The 21,340-nt window shown below is 38.1% G+C and overlaps 1 protein-coding gene across 2 annotated transcripts; it reads left to right on the top strand.

Annotated features, from left to right (window-relative positions):
• The first annotated feature begins 241 nt into the window (after window positions 1-241).
• Window positions 242-21,242, top strand: erbb3b (erb-b2 receptor tyrosine kinase 3b). Of its 2 annotated transcripts, XM_043223959.1 has the most exons (29): window positions 242-719; window positions 6,723-6,874; window positions 6,952-7,132; window positions 7,957-8,082; window positions 9,273-9,335; window positions 9,888-10,006; window positions 10,134-10,275; window positions 11,244-11,357; window positions 11,483-11,600; window positions 11,839-11,912; window positions 12,022-12,112; window positions 13,280-13,288; window positions 13,634-13,830; window positions 13,946-14,078; window positions 14,163-14,256; window positions 14,969-15,126; window positions 15,241-15,294; window positions 15,386-15,527; window positions 16,205-16,324; window positions 16,401-16,499; window positions 16,580-16,765; window positions 16,861-17,016; window positions 17,608-17,683; window positions 17,758-17,904; window positions 18,008-18,105; window positions 18,188-18,376; window positions 18,702-18,767; window positions 19,329-19,566; window positions 19,649-21,242. In XM_043223959.1, exons 1-29 carry the CDS (start codon window positions 641-643, stop codon window positions 20,440-20,442), a joined length of 4,215 nt encoding a protein of 1,404 aa, XP_043079894.1. In that variant the 5' UTR covers window positions 242-640; the 3' UTR covers window positions 20,443-21,242. The 2 variants fall into 2 exon arrangements, with proteins under 2 accessions (XP_043079894.1, XP_043079895.1); XM_043223960.1 differs by lacking the exon at window positions 13,280-13,288.
• Window positions 21,243-21,340: the final 98 nt, after the last annotated feature.

Genomic DNA, 21,340 nt, shown 5'->3' on the forward strand with positions numbered 1-21,340 from the left:
ACTAATCATCACGATATAGCTAGATATAGCAGTGTTTGTTCCAGTCTAAAGACGTGTTTCTTTCGCTCAAGATGTGGGGTAGTGAAAGGTGCACGTGTAATCTCGGCTCATCACTTGATGAAGAGTCGGTTTGTGAGTCACAGGCTGCTGCTCTGGTTTCTGCAGGGTGGAGAAGCGCGGTGTTCAAGCAGTGATTGGTAAACATCGAACCAATCCAGAAGTGAACATCAGAAGTGTACACTGAGGGAGTGGCGAGCCTGCGTCATACCTTCAACTTTCCTTCTCACTCTCCTAATCTCGTTTTAGCCTAGTAAATATTTTATTGCCCGTTGACTAAGTGGGAAAATCCAATGGGACATGTGCTACCGCGAAGCGGAACTTTTTGATGATACACAGACCGCGGATTATTTGATAGGGAACAGGGATTATTCAACAGAGAGAGCAGCCGGGGAAAATTTATAGAATAATTTCATGGATATTTTACTTTAGCAACAACAACAACAACAAAACTTTTTTTCCCCTCTCAGCGGAATATCATCCACAGGCTGTCCATCTTCCCGAAGAAGGAGCGCGTGGTGCCTGGGTTCCCGCGGTAGGTTATGTCTGAGGGCTCGAGGCGATCCTTCACTCACGAGACGAGATGAGGCGGCAGGTGCTCGCGCTCTGCGCGCTCGTGTTTCTGTGCGCATCTCGGCCTGCAACCTCACAAACACAAGAAGGTACAAACGTGTTTGTTCATTTTATATAATTAATAATATGTATTATTGTTAATTAGAAACGCGTACTGCATGTGAATTACTATTGTCATCTTCATCTTAAAAATGAAATGTTATTTTCTTCATGGTTTATGTCTCTTAATACCCATTGGATTTAGCTCCTTTCCACCTAATTAAATTGAATGTAATTAAGTTCGATTGAAATCCAGCTAATTAAATTGAATGTGTTGTTCCACCTAGAAACTAGTTAAAAGGACGTGTGTGTAGTTGACCAATATTAGCTTTATGTTTGTTCATCTGTTTAATGAAAGCAGGTGCTATGATCAGTCACACTTTTTTGCTGCTCATTTAAATCGTTCTGTGGTGTGGCAGACTTCTTGAGATGTGACTCTGGACCACAAAACCAGTTATAAGTACAGATATATTTATTGCAATAGCCTTCGATACATTGCATTGGTCAAACTTATTGTCTTTTATGCCAAAGATCAATGGGATATTAAGAAATGATCATGTTCTATGTAGATATTTTTTAAATGTATCAAAACCTAACTTTTGATTAATAATATGTAGATAAGAACTTCACTTGGGCAACTTTAAAGGTGATTTTGCGCCCACAGATTCAATATATTCAAATAGTTGTATATCTGCCAAGTATTGTCCTATTTGAAAAATTGACCCTTATGACTGGTTTTGTAGTCCAGGGTCACGTAAGTTCAAAAAAACACCTGCCCACTACTGACCATACACTTTTTAAAATAAACTTTTTAAATGGTACAAAAAGTGTTTAGAAGAACCATTTTGGGTTCCCCAAAGCACCTTTTAAGAACCTTTTGTTTAAAAATGAAGAAACATTATATTTTGTGCCAAGTTAAAATTCATGGATGTTAAAGGTGTTTTTTTGTCAATAAACTTAATTAAGAATTAGCAAGGTGTATGAATGATTTGAGACACGTGTATGAGTGGGATGAGCTTAAACATTGGCTTCTGTGCCTTTAAGCAAGCTCTTGTAAACTAAGTAATAATAATAACGGTAAAATATATGCTTGTACATTAATTAAGGGCATGGTTTCTGTGCCTTCCCTGCAAGCTCTAGTGAGTCATGTTGACTTGATATATTGGCACTCTTGAAATAATTAAACTAGCTTCTACTTAAACAGCTTCAGGGCAAGTAGCTCTCTTTCCACAGAACATCAGCTTCAAGAACCGTGATTCCAGTGATGGCCAATCCCAGTCTTTTACTTTTGCCGCCAATCACATTACGTCACTGAACTCAGCAGAATAAGGTGTGGGGCTATAGTGCCACATCATAAAGTGCTCTTTAATAACTCCTTTACAAGCATGGCTCCAAAGTTCAACTGCTTTTAAGCACACAAGAGGTTTGATAGGAAGGCCTAGATAATGTTAATAACGTAATCAGTCTTTCCTTCCGGTGAGGAGAAGACTGGGAAGATTCTGAATGGTTGACATCTGCACTGACCCAATAAAAAGCTCCGCTGATAATGCAACATCAAACATCCCGTAGATGTGTGTACATGTAAGCGAAGCCTTTTTGTTTTAAAAATCCAAAATATCGTTTCATTTAAAACAGAAACTATGCGTACGTCCCACTAACCGCCAAACCTAATGGCTTCTGCTACAGAGCAGTCTGTACTTGCAGAAGTTGACGTGAATAGGTGTGGATGTGTGTTTTGGAGATTGTCTTTTTTGTCTCATGCCGGCTCTTATTTCAGTTTGACACTAGTACTATTTTCATGTCTTTCTCCATGTGTCTTCTAAACTATCTTTGCTTTCCCTCATGGATTCTTCCATTCAGCCTTTTTTTGTCTCTTTTTCCGCCTGTCATATATGCTCAGTCCCCGCCCTGACACTAAGCTGTTAATGCACATTGAGCTATGATCATTGTGCACTGCTGGATTCTATTGTATGTTCCATAGAGGCCTCTGCTCTCTATCTATGGTGCTGTTGACTTAAGATTACATGTGTGAATGAACTGGACTCCATACATGATTAGCATCCAGACTTTGTGTGTGTGTGTGTGTGTGTGTGTGTGTGTGTGTGTGTGTGTGTGTGTGTGTGTGTGCATGCATATGTTATCTGGACAATACCTGATGTAATAGCAAATATGTATGTAAGTCATGTGGGTGTGTACACCTTTACATGTGCATATCTGCATAGCCTTTTGTATAAGGGTGTTTCTCAGAATTCATTTCATCATACTGGATAGATAATAGGGACGTACTGATCACAATTCTAGACGGTAAAATCATTATTAAATGCTGTGGCTAAAAAATATTTTTTAATATTTTTATAATTTAATGTTGTGATGCTTAGGAGATGCATTAGGCACCATGAAATTATGACAGTATGAAATATAGCTGATTTTGAGAACTGCTCAAGAATGCGATGACAAAAAGGAGTGGAAAATCTATAATGTTGCTGTAATTGCATAGTTTTTGCAAATGGTCCATAACTATCAAAATGCACATTTCATTTTTTTAGATTCAAAAATAGAGAGAAAGAGGAAAACAAGTTTTGGCCTGGGAATAAACAGAGGCTTCACACATCAGGTGCTTTTTATATAGAGATTTTTTTTTCCTCACACTGTGAGACTGAGTATTTTGGCTTTTTCCAATATCTTGCACATGCTTTTGTGGCTGAAATTTAATTTAAACATGAATATACACGATTGATGAACCATTTGCAGCATGAAAAATGAATGAATATACCTTCTTTTTATCTGAAGGTATAAAACAAAACAAAAATCTCCATGTAAACTGAATGTTGTTTGAAAATATGTAGTTGAGTAATAAGATTTTTTTTATGTTGTTTTGTTAAGAAAATGAACATGTACCTGACCAAGAAATGCAAAAATCGTACAGTATGCAGATGTTTAGAATGCGTTATGTTAGTTAAAATTCACCTTTATTGTTTGATAACCAATATGGTCCCAATAAACTGTACATGATTAAAACTTCACTGATAAAACCACTTGATCTTATAGTGCAGAAACTATAAATAAAAATCCACATTTAAATATATAAAACCATTTGAGATGTTTACAAAGAGCATTCATTGTGAATTTGCTTTTTTACAAACATGCAGAATTTGCATGCATAATAGTGCAGATGTGTAACAGAAAGCCATGTGACAGCACTTCCTTTTATGCATTCCCAGAACACATGCTGCTATAGTCCCCTCCAGCCTCATTCCTGAGACTTTAAGTTTGACTGCTGTAGTTGTAAAGTCACTCAGTGGTGTGGTTGTACACTTTTGGGGATGCAGTAACATATAGAGCATTATAGAGGACAGCGGCTACTGATTATGTCTTTACGTCCCCCTCTCCGAACTCCCCCTCCTCTTGATAGAGTACTACGCTCACACTCATCCTATTGTCTGCTTGCATGATCTCAGCCCTGCACACACACACACACAGAACACACTGTCAGTCACAGCTACACATTAACAGAGCCGCACATTTATAGCTAAGTGACAATACTGTGCTTTGTTCATTAATAATGCCTCTCTAGATCCCATAGCCAGATACAGCCCTGGGCCCAGACATGCAGCTGAGCATTACACTCTGCCAGTCTCGGGAATATACCGTTTAACCCCTCGCAGAATACGCCTATTTCCAGCTCTCGGCATTTAAAGATTTTTTTGGTGGGGGGTTTGTTCTTCCTAAGTGTTCTTTGCGCACAGTTAATATTTACAGCCACGCTTTGATGGATGGCTTTATTGAATGTGAACGCACACAGGTTCACCAGCCAGAACTTGCTGTGTTTGTTTTACAATGTCCTTCTGTGTTCTTAAAGAAATATTCCAAGTTAAACTCACGCCCCATTGACATATTTGTGGCTGGCTCGTCCCACCTTTAAGGGCAGATTTGCAAAACTCTGCTCTCCAAAGGCGAAGTGCAATTCTGATTTTGACTAAATTGATTTGGGTCTCTGTTATGTGTGTCGTGACGGACAGGTTTGATTCAGATTCCGAGAAAACACAGTGTAGAAACTGATATCAAATCAATGTAAATGCAATCAAAAAACTTTGCTGCCATTTTCTCAGGTTGTTGTTTTTTTTTTTCTCTCTCTTTTTTTAGAGTAGAACTCTAAATGCAGCTCATATAAGATTTTTACAAAGGACACACTGATGTTCTAAAAGAATCCCCAACTCCATACCAAAGACGATAATTTTAGTGATAACTGTAAATAAAAAAATTTGTAATAATAATTCAAACTCTAATTCTGTGACAGTGGTTAAGGCCACACCACAGCTGGACACCTCGCGGAGGAACAACATCTTACAACAAAATATTGACAACAAATCAGAAACCACCTGACAATAAAGAGTAAAGCGGCAAATGACAGAACTGTAGTGTGCGCTAATGATATCTGTTGGTGTGGTTGTCTTTGTACATACTGTTCTTGCCTTTAGCTAGACGGCTTCCATTGTCTGTTCTTTTTTTGCAAAGTTGCAAGTTGCCTAGAACATAGCTGAGATTAGTTAATCGTCATGTCTTACAAGACCATCTGTTCACATCTGATGCTGTGCATGCTGTGTAGTCTCGAATGCCGTAGTGTAAAAAGTGCTACACACGCTGTCAGATGCACTGCAGACCCTTGTGTATTTTATGGTTTGGGTGAAGGGAGAGAGAGCTAGAGGAAGAATTTCTATCAGTTGTCATGTCACCTCAGGCCAATAACCCTGGATTCCATCTCTGTCTGAAGCTGTTTCCCACTATTATTTTCTTCCCTTTTTAAGTCTGTTTGGGGACTTTCAGTTGTCTTGTACTACATGCCGACCTGCAGCTTCTCGGCGACTTCTGACCTTGCCCTCATTATGTTAATGACCTTGTGTTGTGACCGCTGCATGAAGTCTTTGTGTGAGCTGTGAGTGGACGCCTTGTGTGGAAGTGGCCACTTCAAAAAGGCTATATTTGTGTACAGAGGTTTCTTCACGCATCTTGCAAGAACAGACTCATACAATTTGTGCTATTTACAGGAGGTTTTCAGCCTATATATTTAAATGGGTTATCACAAAGATGCATTATTTACTACAAAATATATCTATGGGTAGCATATGTTAATTACTATAGAGCATTTTATTTGGCTGTTGGTTTGTAAATGGAAAACGCATGTACAGTAATACACTTGAATGTAGAAAAAAGCTGTATTTTTTGCCATTACCCCAGCCTTCAGTGTCACATGATCCTTCAGAAATCTTCCTAATTTGCTGATTTTTAATTATTTATCTAACAGATGTATTATTATTGTTGTCAATGCTGAAAGCAGGTGTGCTGCTTAATATTCTGTGGATTTTTTTATATAAATTGAAAGTTCAAAAGAACATTTATTTAAAGTAGAAATCTTTTATAACATTCTAAAAAAATTTCTGTCACTTTTAATCAACTTAAAAAGGGTGGCTCACCTAAAAATTAAAATTAACCTCAAGTGTATATGACTTCTTTCTTTTAGACAAATGCAATCTGTTATATTAAAAATGGCCAGGTTCTTCCTAGCTTTTTAATGATGGTTGTCACGTTTACGGCTTCGCGAGACTGAGCACTCGAGACGTAAAATGAACTTAAATGGGTTTAATCCAAAACGGCAAAATAAATATACGAAAGGCAGGCAGAACAGGCAGGCAGGACAAAAACCACGTAAAGACATTGAATGGACATTGGACAACGTGAACTCAAAACACACAGGACTAAATACACAAGGAAATTGACTAAATTAACACGACACGGCTGAAGACAATAATACAATTAACATGTAGGGAAGGCAGGGCACACAGAGCACGTGGCACGAGACAAAAACAATAATAACACTCCAGAGACGTGACAATGGTAAATGGAGTTTGAGGATTTTTAAAGCCGTTTTCAATTTTGATGCATGAAAACAATGCATGAATCATGAATCAAAGAAATAAAAGACAAAATGAGGTGTGACACTAAATTGCTATTCATGTGCAGCATAGTTAGATGTAATTATTTTCTTTCCCCACCAGTTTGCACGGGCACCAAGAATGCTCTGAGCTCCACAGGCTCGCCTGCACAACACTACAACAACCTGAAGGAGCACTACACTGGCTGTGAGATCGTCATGGGCAACCTGGAGATCACACAGATGGAGAGTGACCTCGACTTCTCCTTTCTTGGAGTAAGAGAATATTTTTTTTATGCATACATGGTTGATTTGACTCTAAAATAACATTCTTATTTATGCTTCTCTATCAGAGTATCAGAGAGGTCACTGGCTACATCCTCATTGCTATGAACCAGTTCAGCAGGTTGCCTCTGGACCAACTAAGGGTGATTCGTGGTAGCAGCTTATATGAGAAGGAATGGGCCCTTTCTGTCTTCCATAATTTTGAGAGTCACAGTGGCCTGGAAGATCTGGGCCTCAACAACCTCACAGGTGAGATGAGCTTGTAGTGTGCTAAAAGAGTGAAAGGGACATCCAGAAGTTAGTAATCTGTCCAAATTGAACATGAAACTGCCAATGACACGTGCCATTGCAGAAACAGAAAAAAGGTAACTGCTATACTAGTTATAAGACAAAAACTCAAGTTTAAATGCACTGGCATTTTTTTAACAATTGCTAATAGATTTTGCACTGAATTAAACCCTTTTTATTCAAAGATTGAAATGTGGGTTCTTTTAATGTCATCCAATAATCATTTTTTTGCAATTTGGAAGAGTTTTTATCACTTGGATCATGAATGCTTCCACGGATCATTTCTTTCTGCGGAGCGTTTATGACCCATCTCTTCTTTGGATGTGACAGCTTGATTTGACATCAGCGATTTGCGGAAATGTGTAGGAGTGTTTAGGAATCTGGCACATTTAAATAGTGTACTGCAGCCCTGGCGCACCCACGTCACTCAGTAGAGCAGAATACTACACAGACAGGCCCTCAAAAGAGCTTGAGCTTGGCAGTTATGTGTCTGTGTGTTTTATAGGTCACATCAGTCGACTTGTTCAGACTCATCTGAGAGAAAGGGACACATATTGTACGTGTTCTGTATAAGCTGAGCAAGCAGTATCGTACTTTTTCGCTGGAGCTTTACAAGAATTAGAACAAGCCTTCTTTAATTCTGTCTTGGCAGTAAAATGGAAATTAAAATATCACGTAAAGTTAATAGGCAATACGTTAGACGAGCACAAGTGCAAACAGGTGGTTTTTACATGAATTACATGATCTGCCTCAAATGAATCAGGCTTTCTTCATTGGGTCCGCAGAGATCTTGGAAGGAGGAGTGCAGATTTTCCACAACAGGAATCTCAGTTATGCTCCATGGGTCAACTGGCGGGACATTGTCAGAGATAGTGATGCTCACATCCACATCCTGAATAATGGACCAAGAGGTTTGTGCATTCACACCTTGATTGGGTGGTTATTGATTGAGACATAGATGTGTGTGACTCAATTATGTTTTATATTCGTGTGCAGAATCATGATTTTTTTTTGTCATTTACTCAACTTCATGTCATCCATCCTTGTGGTGCTGTCATTTTTCTATGAAACACAACAGGAGGCGTGAGGGAGAACATCTGAACTGATAATTACTATGTATTCAAAGTAGATGATTTGATAGGCAAAATAGTGCCATAAATATAGCTTAAAAAGCTTTCTGAATCACACACATATATTTTTGGAAATGTCTGAACAATTTACATTTTAGTAAGGGGTAAAGGTTTATAATTATGAATATTCTGCATATAGACTTGCCTTTTACTCCCCTGTTTTTCCTGCTTGAAGGGATACCCAAGGATTTATGTAATAAAAACCAGAGATGTATATTACACATACTTTTATTAAGTGTAAGAAAAACCGTAACAGTTAATTGGATAAAGCCACCCTCTCCAACAATGGCATGGTTGAATCTAGAATGGACTGCCCAACTCCAACTGAAACTGGACGTTTTATACAAAGGTTTATACCTGTTACTGTGTATCTGGACACATTGAAAATGACCTGATTAGTAAGGAATGTTGATTTATTCCCTGTTGTACTATTTGTCTTCTTACTATTCTTTTTACTTCTTTGCTTTGTTACTTTTCTGTTTCTTTGAGTCACTGCTGTTGTCAATGAATGTTTAGTTGTTTAATTGTTCATTGTTTGTATAAAAAAATAATCAAAATAAAGTAAAAATTTTGGCTTTCTGATGCCTTTTTGTTTAATTATGATGCCTTTTTATTTTATACTCGCTAGGATTTGTATTTTCACAAGCGAGGTGGGAAACTCAAACTCAAAAACAGCAATGCCGTTATAGTTCATGTGCTGCCCGCAAGGCTATTGCTACTAACCATTTTTTGGTTTTTTGTTTGTTTTTTTGAGGAACAGTCACCTGAATATATGTTTAAGAACCATTGTTAAATGCCAGTGATGTCAATGTTTAAAAATTGAAACAAAGGCACAAAATGTAATAAAATGAGACAGTACAGGGTCAGAACCAAATGAGGGTCTGGTGCGGATGGCAAAATGTTCATTTTTGAGAGAATTATCCTTGTGATTTCATTTATTGAGATCATTGACCTCTGTGTGTGTTTCACAGGATCATGTGATTCCGCGTGCGGAGAGTTCTGCTGGGGTCCACGAAAAGATCAGTGCCAGAAATGTGAGTAACCGAGATTCAGCTTCCAGTTTCTCTCAAAAATCTCTAATTTCTTTAAAAAAATAGAAAAGGAAAAATTGTATTGACCCCAAACTTTGGAATAGCTTATCTTTTTATTATTTAGTAATTTTATCATTTTTTTATTATTATTCATTACAGTACCATAGACACATGTTTGTATTGATAGGAGCCCATACTCTGTAACAATCCCAATAATATCCCCCACTTTTTTTATAAAGAGGCAAATACATTATCACTATGTTAAACTAGGTCTTTTTATAATTGGTATTAGTTTTTAGTCTTTTTAAGTCTTTTTCTCTGAGCTTTTTCATGAGCTTTTACATGTGCATAAATGTGTTCATACTTATGAAGCCGATAGAGCTTATAGAGCTGTTGAAACCAGTTTTGCGCTAAATAAAACCATATAGTTCACACAAAAGTTGAAATCAACAGATGCAAGGAGTTTTTGATGCATTAATGTTTAGATAAAACAAATAGTTTGCAACCACTCGCCTTAAAAAAAAAAAGTTTAAAGGTTGTCTGTGTGTACTTCAGTGACAAAAACAGTGTGTGCACCTCAGTGTCATGGCCACTGTTTTGGGACCAACCCTAATGAGTGCTGCCACACAGAGTGTGCTGGAGGCTGCATTGGACCAAGAGACACAGACTGCTTTGTGAGTATTAGCACCACTGCCATAATACTCTAATTGCACAAGATCTGCCGCATCTATTGTAAGAGGCAAACACGATGTAACTAAACAAACTTTTCTCAGGCTTTTGACTCTGATACTCTCCCAACAGGCCTGTCGACATGTCAATCACTCAGGTGCATGCGCCCCTCACTGCCCTTGGCCCTTGGTGTACAATCGACAGACCTTTCAGCTGGAGCCCAACTCTGAAGCCATGTATCAGTACGGTTCCATCTGCGTACCCAAATGTCCCTGTGAGTTACAAGCCAATACACTCGGTTTATAAATAAACACGTTTCTGAGAAAATGACGGCTTGGTCCATAAAGATCTAGGATTGTAGTTTAAAGATTGCTGATTTGAAACCTGCTGGAAATGATAGGTCAGTAAATTATTTGAAATGAACTGTGAATGAACTCTGGGAGCATTCAGTGAGAGGTTTGGATGATATGCCTCATTGACAGTGCATCAGAACTGCATTGACGTATCCATGGAAGGCCATGAACAACTCGGTAAACATGACACAAGTTTAAACAAAGGCCAGATTTGAATGGTGCTACACCGCTCCCATCGCTGTGTTGTTCTTTTTGATTAAATTCGTGGCTGGAGAGTCCACAATTAACGCTAAACAAACACCATCTGCGTTGGCGTACCAGAGTAAATAAAACACAGGTGCCATTTTTAGGAATTGCAACATAATACATGGTTTTAAACCGCAGTGTGTTGCTTGTCTTGAGCAGCATCAAATCAGAGATAGCAAAAGTAGGCTACAGAAAACTGTAGCTGTAGACTGTAACTTCCCCTTAAAAGCATAATCAGAAAGTCACAGAAAAAAAAACTAAATAAATAAATATAGTTGTTTTTTATCATTAAGTAAAAAATGTTTTTCTTTACATTTTAAAATCATAGTCACTTACCATCAGAAATACATACAGAAAGCCACTTAAGCAAAAAATAAATAAAATAACCACAAAATGATTTCTCAAAAAATAAAATGATTCCATCCGAAAATGTCTTAAAAAATACAGCTATTTTTTATTGTTTACTTAGTTTTTATTTCTAGAAATTTTATGTACAAGTACATTTTCAGGTTTAAATAAATGATGTCGGGGGCTCTTCTCTGAGGACTATGTGTGTATATGATATTACAAAACACATTAAAGAAAAAAGAGAATTTTACAAGGGATATGCAGGATGGATGCACTTACCCTCTTTTTTTTTCAGGTCACTTTATCGTGGATGGGAGTGCATGTGTGAGCAGTTGCCCTCCTGGTAAAAGAGAAAAAAAGAAAAATGGCATTAAGCAGTGTGAACCTTGCATTGGCCTGTGCCCCAAAGGTAAAGTGTCCATTTAACCATTATTTAATTTACTGGACCACAGCCACTGAATGCAGTGCGTGCTTATGAGTCTTGAATAAGATACAGTTCATGTAGTTTCAGATATTTATTCTTTCTCTGTACAGCGTGTGAGGGAACAGGAGCCAGTCATAGACAGACGGTGGACTCCAGTAACATAGACAGCTTTATCAACTGTACCAAGATCCAAGGAAGCCTACATTTTCTGATCTTAGGTATCAAAGGGTAAGACACACACCTGAACAACACTGTCATAAACAGTCTGTGTTATATTGCAGACCTTTGCACTGTAATATCACAGAAAGCGTTGATTAGGACTTCACGTATGATTCACATTTCTCAGCTTAGATTCATTTCACATATTATTAACTGATTAATAAACAAGAGCTGATTGATGAGCTGCCATGGGGAGTCCATTACTGAAATTGTTTATGCTAATATCCACACCGTTCTCATTCTGCAGAGACGTCTACAATAACATATCAGCTCTGGAGCCTGAAAAACTCAAAGTGTTTAACACGGTCAGAGAAATTACTGGTATGCCTCTTCATCTTAGGCTTAAGCCGATTGTTCTCTGTTTGTGTTCTTGTTGCTGTAGTTTTTGTTTCGTCATGTTGTGACTCAACGACGTGTGTGTGATTTGTAGGAATTTTGAACATCCAGTCTTGGCCTGATGAACTCAGCGATCTGTCTGTTTTCTCCAGTCTCACTACCATTCAGGGAAGATCTCTGCTCAAGTAAGACTGAGAGTGTGTAGGTGTGTGTGAGAGTGTGTGAGTTTATGTGTGTTTGCGGTCTCCAATATGAACTTTTTGCCACACATACAAATTCACATGGGTAAATTATACTGGCCATGAAATATGCTACATTATTGTTATTTTTAAAAAAATCTTGGATTGTTCGGTATTGATGCACATAATTTTGTATCAGATGTTTGTATTTTTCATTTTTTTTTAAAGGATATGTTTATTGGAAATACACAAGCAATTATGTAGTGTACAGTAGTACTAAGAATATCAGAATATTCCTTTTTTTTACAGTTAGCAAACAAGACAAAAAGTACAATAAACACCCTCCCCATCCACCCACATGGTATAATTGTTTCAAATGTTTATTAAAACATTTGTCATAAAGGTAGAATTACAATAACTAATGATAACAAAAATAAAAACAATATTGTCCAGAAATAAAGCAAGAAGTTAATAGAAAGGAAAAATAAACATATTTTGGGTAAGATTTTTAAAAATGTATTTAACAAAAGGGTCTTATACTTACCAAGACTGCATATTTGACCAAAATACAGTTGAAACTGTAATATTGCGAAATATCTTTTTATTATTATTGTTCTGTTTATATTTTAATTTATTTAAAATGTAATTTATTCCTGTGATGCAAAGCTGATTTTTAGCACCATCTAACATGAACTGAAACATTTATTATGCAATTGTTTAAAACAGTTCTGCCTAATATTTTTATGGAAATTGTGATACATTTCTTTTCGAGAATTTATATTTGTAAGTTCAGAATAGCATTTATTTAAATAGGAACCTTGCAAATCAGAAACATAAGTGTCTTTACTGCCACTTGATCCATTTTTCATCATTTTAATAAATCATGGGTTCAGGGGCGTCTGTTTCAGTTTAATATTATTTATTCGTTGTCAGTGTAATGTTGGACCCTGTGTGTGTGTGTGTGTTCAGTCTTTATTATTGTGTCTTATACCAGTCACATCCCATGTTTGTTTAATATTAAACACGTTTGTCTCTCCACTAAGCGTTTTAATGCTGTTTGATCCTGCTGTGTTTAACATAGTGTGTGCGTCTCACCATTGTTTTTTTTTGTGTTCCCTGTGTTCTGTGTGTTACTCCCCTCATTCTCCACATGTGCTTATGTCTGTCCCACAGCCGCAAGAGGTATGTATTCCCTGCGAACCTTAAAAACTAGCTGTCTGAAAACCGGTATCTCTGTACTGCTCTCTCTTTCTCAATCTCTCAATGCGCAAACATTGTCTTTTTCTGCCGTGGGTTCCAAGTAATGACGACAGTATTCCTGAGGGGTTGTGAAATGTTTCCGTGAGGATAAAAGGGGCATGTATGAGCGCATAATCAGGGTCACGAATGGTTCATCTGCTTGCGTCTTATAATCTGACGCGGGTGCTTATAAATAAGTTCTCAAGGGAAATCGCTGTGGATCTGTCCCTTCCTTCGTTCTTTCCCCCGCGTGCTCCAATTTCTCATTCATTTCGTCCTCTCCGCCAGGCCCTTCTCTTTACTGGTGATGAAGATTCCCTCCCTCACGTCTCTAGGACTGCGTTCCTTGCGTGAGATCAGCGATGGCAGTGTGTACATCACGCAGAATAAAAACCTGTGTTATCATCACACCGTTAACTGGACCCATATTGTCACCAGTAACCGTGATAACGACATCAAAGACAACAAACCCCAGATCAAGTGTGGTAGGTTAAGTACGCATACTGCTTCTTTTACATATGCACGTTATTATTTAGTCACCGGTCGTTAACTTGTACACAAACAGTCTTTTGTTTCGCATGTCTGTGTTCATGTAAACAGAGGAAGAGGGCCATGTGTGTGACCCACTGTGCTCAGACGCAGGATGCTGGGGCCCGGGGCCTGAGCAGTGTTTGTCGTGCAGGAACCACAGTCGGCACGGCACCTGTGTATCCCACTGCAACCTCTACTCTGGGTCAGTGTGCTTGCTAGATTTGCTGTAAGTCTTTTCATTTATTGAGATTTGGGACAGTGACTGAAGGGCTGTGCGTGTCCACAGAGAGCCACGGGAGTTTGCAGGACTCAATGGAGAGTGCCTCGCTTGTCACCCTGAGTGTTTACCCCAAAATGGAAAACAAACATGCAAAGGAAAAGTATGTTACACTTTTACTTAGCCTTTTTATTTCGCTTATTTTTATTTAGTGCAGAGGGAACATGTCAGTGTTGAAATAGTTGTTAATTGGATTCAATTAAATAAAACTGATTTTAGTCTTAAAGCAACTCTAGTAAAAGTCTAGACACAAGTTTCTGATCCTTTGCACAAGTCATATCCTAGCTTTTGTAGTCTATAAAATAGCACGTGTGTGTTGTGCATTTCATCTTTTAGTTAGATTTCACCCTGCTTAGAGAACATAAGAAAACAGCTCAGATTTTTTCCGGCTTAGATCTGCTGTTCATGTCGTTTGTTGTCTTAAACTTCATGAAGTCCAAGTCCTTGTTTTTGCCAACACCTATTTGACACATTTTCAATCAACCTCTCACATCTTTCTTACTGTATATGATAGTGCTCAGGGGTGTTATGATAAGGATGTGAACAAAACTATTTTACGGTAAAAAATTCCAACCCACACACGCTCTGTGTAATGTCTGCAAGTGCGGTTGATTACAGTAACCTGCCAGACAGGCTTTACAGGCTCTTTGATTCAGAACCGTTCATTGTGCAATACATCACTTTTAACAGTAGCTTAATAAAAGAAATTCATGCGAACTGTTTGTCTTAGCACAGGTGCTTAGTGACAGGAATATTTGCCCTGCTAATAAATAACTTAACATAACATAAGTTCGTCTTTATTTTGTGTGTTTCAGGGTGCTGATCAGTGTGTAGCATGTTCGAACCTTATGGATGGCCCTCACTGTGTTTCTACTTGTCCTAATGGAGTGAACGGGGAAAAGGGTCAGACCATTTTTAAATATCCAAACGCGGAAGATCACTGTAAGCCCTGTCACCTCAACTGCACAAGAGGGTAAGTCATGCTAAAACTGTGGTGCTCTACAGATATCAGTTCCAGTTTGTTCACTGTGAGAACGCTGTGTGTGAAATTTAAAGTAAATTTGTGGTTATGTTATCCCTTCTTCAGATGCACAGGCCCTGCACTCACAAACTGCGTAGAACTCGACAGACTTGTGAACAGGTTAGTAGCGCCCTCTTCTGGTTGCAATCACAAAGTACAAACGTTGTCAAACGTCAATTGTGTTTTCTTTAAACAAACACCTTCCTCTTAGTTCTCAGATCGCAGGCATAGCAGTTGCTGTGTTTGCTGGCATCATTGTGCTCCTGGCACTGTTTGTGCTTAGTCTGCTGTATCACAGAGGCCTGGTCATCCGCCGCAAAAGAGCACTGAGAAGGTACCTGGAGAGCGGCGAGGTGAGACATTTCATCTGCTCTAATACAAAACACTTACAAAAAGAAAACACCATGCATATAAAAGGTGACAATTTCTATAACAGCTCCAAAGATCTTAAAATAAATACATCTTTTTGTAAAAAAAAAAACCAAAAAAACAAATTTACTAATACTTTCATTAAGAGGAAAATATTAAATCGATCAAAAGTGAATGCAAAGTCAAAGTAATTGTTATTGTTTCAAATAAATTCTATACATTTGAACTTAAATAAATCCCAATGTATTATGTAAATCAAGGATTCCATTAAAAATCCATTGACCATAAAATGTTTTTTAGTGCAATTAAATCATTAAAATACAATGATTTCTGAAGGATCATGTGACACTGAAAGTAATGGCTGATGAAAATGTGGCTTTAATATTAAAAACTATTAAAATACAAAACATTTAGTTGTAATAATATTTTACAATAGTACTGTTTGTGTTGTATTTTAATTAAATGTTGCCTTGGTGACTTTAGTGCATACAGCAGGTGTAGATTAATATTGAGTTGTATTAATATTAAGTATGTCAATAAAACACTGTCTTTGGGAAGGATTTGTGATACTCTGCACCATAGTGTCTAAAACGTTGAAGGCCACTGCGCTTCCTGGATCAACAATATTACATGATGCACATTTCCTCTGGTCCTCACACAGAGCATGGAGCCACTGGATCCAGGAGAGAAGGGGACAAAAGTGCATGCTCGCATCCTAAAACCACAAGAGCTGCGAAAGGGCAAGCTTCTGGGCTACGGAGTCTTTGGCACTGTGAATAAGGTTGGACTTACTCACACATTAAGTTTGAATTTGCTCGAGTTCACTGTTCTCTGAGCTTAAGTGACTTTATCCTCAGGGCTTTTGGATTCCTGAAGGAGACTCTTTAAAAATCCCTGTGGCAATAAAGACCATCCAGGACCGCAGTGGCCGCCAGACGTTCACAGAGACTACTGATGTGAGCCATTAGCTTGCAGTACCGTACATCCATGTGTACTTTGCTTCATTCTTTCAAATGCATTTTTCATCTGTTCACAGCACATGCTTGCGATGGGAAGTCTGGATCACCCGTATATAGTGCGTCTCCTTGGGATCTGTCCGGGAGCAAGTCTGCAGCTGGTCACCCAGCTCAGTCCTCACGGGTCTTTACTGCAACACCTTCGCCAACACAAGGACAGCCTAGATCCCCAGCGTCTGCTCAACTGGTGTGTGCAGATTGCAAAGGTGAGATGACTGAAGATGTGATACAAAATTGTGTAATACAAAACATGTTGGTGCATATTGTTCATATCATACACGACATCTGTGTGTGTCTTTAGGGAATGTATTATCTTGAGGAGCACTGCATAGCCCATAGAAACCTCGCTGCCCGCAACGTGCTGCTCAAGAGTGACTACATAGTACAGATCTCAGACTTTGGGGTGGTGGACCTGCTATATCCAGATGATAAGAAATATGTGTACAGTGAACACAAGGTATAATTTACAGATTAAACTTCTGATACATTACTGTTAAGTTTGGGTTTGGTATGTTTTTAATGTTTTAGTGTTTTTTTTTTTTTTTTTTTATTTATACTCACCAAGGCTGCATTCATGCATTTAAAAACAGTAAAGCAGTAATTATTACACATTGTTACAGCTTAATTTTGTGAAAACTGATTCTTTTATGAATAAACATTTATTTGAAAAACAAATATTATTGTTTTTACTGTCCCTTTGGATCGATTTATTACATTTAAAAAAAGCCTTTCATCAGTAGTGTGTAATATAAATAATATTTAAATTAATCATGATTAAATGTGTCCAAAATTAGACTTTTTGTTTACATAATATGGGTATATTATGTGTATATAAATGCAGACACATGCATGAATATATATATATATATATATTCATGCATGTGTCTGTGTATATTCATGCATGTGTGTATATATATATATATATATATGTAATTTTATTTTTAAATACAAAATATTATAAATATTCTAACACCACTCAATGAATAGTTGTTATTTTTTATGATAATAAGTGTAATAAAAAAGCATCATCTGTTTGATTTTTTTTTAGATGCCGACAAAATGGATGGCATTAGAGAGCATCCTCTTCAGAAGATACACTCATCAGAGTGATGTGTGGAGCTACGGTGAGTGTCAGTGCTGTTGAATATCAAGTGTTTGCTATTGTTTAGTTGCTTGAAGTTCTTCTTGCTTACCCTAGGGGTGACTGTATGGGAAATGATGTCCTATGGAGCCGAGCCATACGCATCCATGCATCCTCATGAAGTGCCAGGTCTACTGGAGAAAGGAGAGCGACTTTCTCAACCGCAGATCTGCACCATAGATGTCTACATGGTTATGGTCAAGTGTAAGGCAGATGATAGACACATTTGGGAAACGTTTTATTGATTTGAAGTGCTGTTAGGCCACTGAACATCTTTCTAAGCGCATTTTAACCCCTCTATCCTCAGGCTGGATGATCGATGAGAATGTAAGGCCTACATTTAAAGAGCTCGCTAGTGAATTTACGAGAATGGCAAGGGATCCGCCACGATATCTTGTGGTGAAAGTAAGAAAACAAGATTTCTTTCATTCACCAGGAAGCAAGTTTGTGATTTGCTTTTAACATTCATTTCTGTGTCTCAATGTAGCCTCCTCAGAATTGCACCGGGGCGGATGAAAACCACCAACGATATGTTAAAAGCTCTCATTTAGAGGGAAACTTGGAGGAAGTTGATGATGATGATGATGATGAGGTATTGCAGGATGGGTTTGCTACTCCTCCCCTCCAGCTGTCTCCAGCTAGAAGTCATTCTCGCCTCCGTATGGCTTCCTACAAGGTGAGATGTCTACAAAACACTTTAACAAAGTTTGGGTTCAGTGAGTTTTTTATATTTTTGAAAGTAGTCTCTTATACTTACCAACGCTGAATTGATTTGGTACAGTAAAAAATAAAATAAAAAAGTATTACAAAATAATATTATAATTTAAAATAACCTTTTGTTTTACTCTATTTTAAAATGTAATTTATTTCTGTGAGTACTAAGATTACTTTATTTCCTTTAGAAATCATTCTATTATGCTTATTATTTTACAGTGTTCCTTAATGACTACAAAGTTCAAAAGAACAGTTTTAAATTGAAATAATTTTCTCTCTCTCTTCAGGGCTCCACCGAACACACAACACCAATAGGCTATCTCCCCATGACGCCAGGGGAAGATCACAGACAGGTCAGCTTTCATATCATCTTACCATGTTGTCTTGACTACAGTTACAAATATAACCAGGGCTCGAAGTGAGGGGGGATACGGGGGATGGAATCACCCTGGTTGAAAAAAATGACAAAAAGCATCCCCTCTATAAAGCAATGTACTTTTCAGAATAGAAGTACAAATGTGCTGTTAATATTATACAATAGTGCAGAGCAACACAATGTTCTGATCCCTAAATGAATCTGTTTTCATGCCCCAGAAGAAAAGAAAAACATAGAAATAATAGTACTTTTAATGCACCATTTCTTATAAGAAATAAACATCTTTTAAAAAAACTAGACAAATCTTGCAATCAGTGTGTAAAATTACTCACCATCAAAAACACACCATCCCCCCTGAATCCTTTTTACAATTCAACCACTGCATATAACTCCAAGGTTTCAGCTCAAATGAACTTCTTTAATTTCATCACAGTATGAACATGCATTAGATCGGGGGATTTCAAACTTTGCCATTATAATAATGACAAAGCTGCTTGTTTTTATTGATATAATATTGTACTGTATTGTTCCCACACAGATGAGAGCCCAGAGGAGAAAGACAGGCTCTGTGAGGACGGAGTCAGAGTGCTCAGAGGGCAGAGGAACCGTGGTAGACATCGAAATGGCTTCCCAAACAGGTAGTCTACGCAGAGGCCGCAGCCGCATGGACAGCTCCTACATGTCCACCAGCGTCTCTGTGGCCTCAGATCCATTTTCTTCAGGTCTGGAAGGTGTAGACGAGGACCATTATGGATACGTGTTGCCCACAGAAAGAGGTAAACCAATGCTGCACTTCATGTTTAGTCATTGTAGAAACTCAACTCTAAGCCATTTTTATGAGACGTACTTCTCATTTAGGTTCCAGATGCACTGTACCTCATGGTAGGACATCCAGAAACTCGAAGAGCTCTTCTCTGCCGCCAAAAACAGATGTACAAGAGTACGAGCTAATGATCAAACAGCCCCCTCGGCTTTCTACTTCACCCACGGACAGCACTGATGGATCTTCAGCGCTGTGCCCCCCTACTTCTCCCTACACGTGCAGCGTTTTACCGCAGAACAGAGACACTGACTCGACACAAACCAAACAGTCAGATGAGGATGCTAGTCCGCCTGAAGGGGACGGTGTGGAGTCTGTCGCTGCTGTATGTGAATACATTCTGGCTGGAACAGAAACATGTACTGACGAAAACCGGTCTGAGAGCGGCCCTGCAGAGGAAGAGCCACCAACGGAGCCGCAGCCACAAGAAGAGGCGGTCGAGTATGAGTACATGGACATACGTACAGATATAAACCAGCAAAACAGTCCCGCAAGCAGTCCTGACGAAGTGGAGAGTGACAGCAGAGAAGCCATTTACCAAAATGTAAGCGCAAGGCATGAGGAAAACGAGGATTCTGATCTCACAAAACGGCGCAGTGAATATGTGGACATGGAGGCTTCTGGGAGAACGGGCTCTGAGGACACGGATCAGATTGATTATCAGAACTTTCCGGTAAAGGGAAGACCCGTCGTGGGAGAGGAGCCACAGAATATCGGCCTCAGATCCTACATAAAAGTGTGTGCTGGAGTGGAGGCACAAAACACTTCGTTTGACAACCCGGACTACTGGCACAGCAGACTGTTCCGCAAGCAGGATGCCGTTTGCACATAATTACTCACTTTAACTGACTAACACAAATAATATGATGGATCCGTGGTGGAAGCAGAATGGACTGCCAGTTTCAATGGATGGAAATCTACCCTGTGTTCAGTATTTGAACATATAAATTTATGCTAAGGTGTTGACAAAATCTTATACGTTATTATAGTATAAAATCACTTGTCTTGTTGACGATTGGCCTACCTCCACTCGTTTGTCTCGGACGTGCAACTTCTGCGGTTTTGTATAGATTTGTGTTTTTTTAAGACAATGATTTTTGTGTACTCAATGAGGAACAAGTTTTTGGAAAAAGTAAAAAAAAAAAAAAAAAAAAAAGTTATTGTATATTGATTTTTCTATGACAGTAAAAGTAATCTTTCAGATTTATTGTCTACAATATTTAATTTTTATTATGGAAATATTTTGGTGTCACCAATGTTTTGTCAACCTTGAGCATGTCATTATATGAAGAAAAAAGTTCAATGACATGTATACATTGTCAGATTTAGACTTCTTCACATAAATAATAAAACGAACAAACTCATTGTCTGATGAACAGCAGATCTAGAGTTGTTTCACAAACCATGATAAACTCATCAAGGTGGCTGAAAATTGCAACACATTTAACGTGCAAACTATTGCAAATATAATTTCATACAAATCCCATGCTTGTTACTCAAAGGATAGACAACATAAAATCTGATGAAAGCAATGAAATAGTTATTTTAGGAGTTAATTTGTATTCCAGTTATTGGAATACATTACAGACTGATTGGAAAGGAAATTGCGCACAATAAAAATATTTGTCATGATATTTGTTATGATTTTTTTCTTTGTTTCATTAAGCTGAATTTAGAACAACATGAGTGTGTGTGTGTGTGTGTGTGTGTGTGTGTGTGTGTGTGTGTGT

This window comes from Puntigrus tetrazona, chromosome 23, assembly GCF_018831695.1.
Source record: "Puntigrus tetrazona isolate hp1 chromosome 23, ASM1883169v1, whole genome shotgun sequence".
NCBI lineage: Eukaryota > Metazoa > Chordata > Actinopteri > Cypriniformes > Cyprinidae > Puntigrus > Puntigrus tetrazona.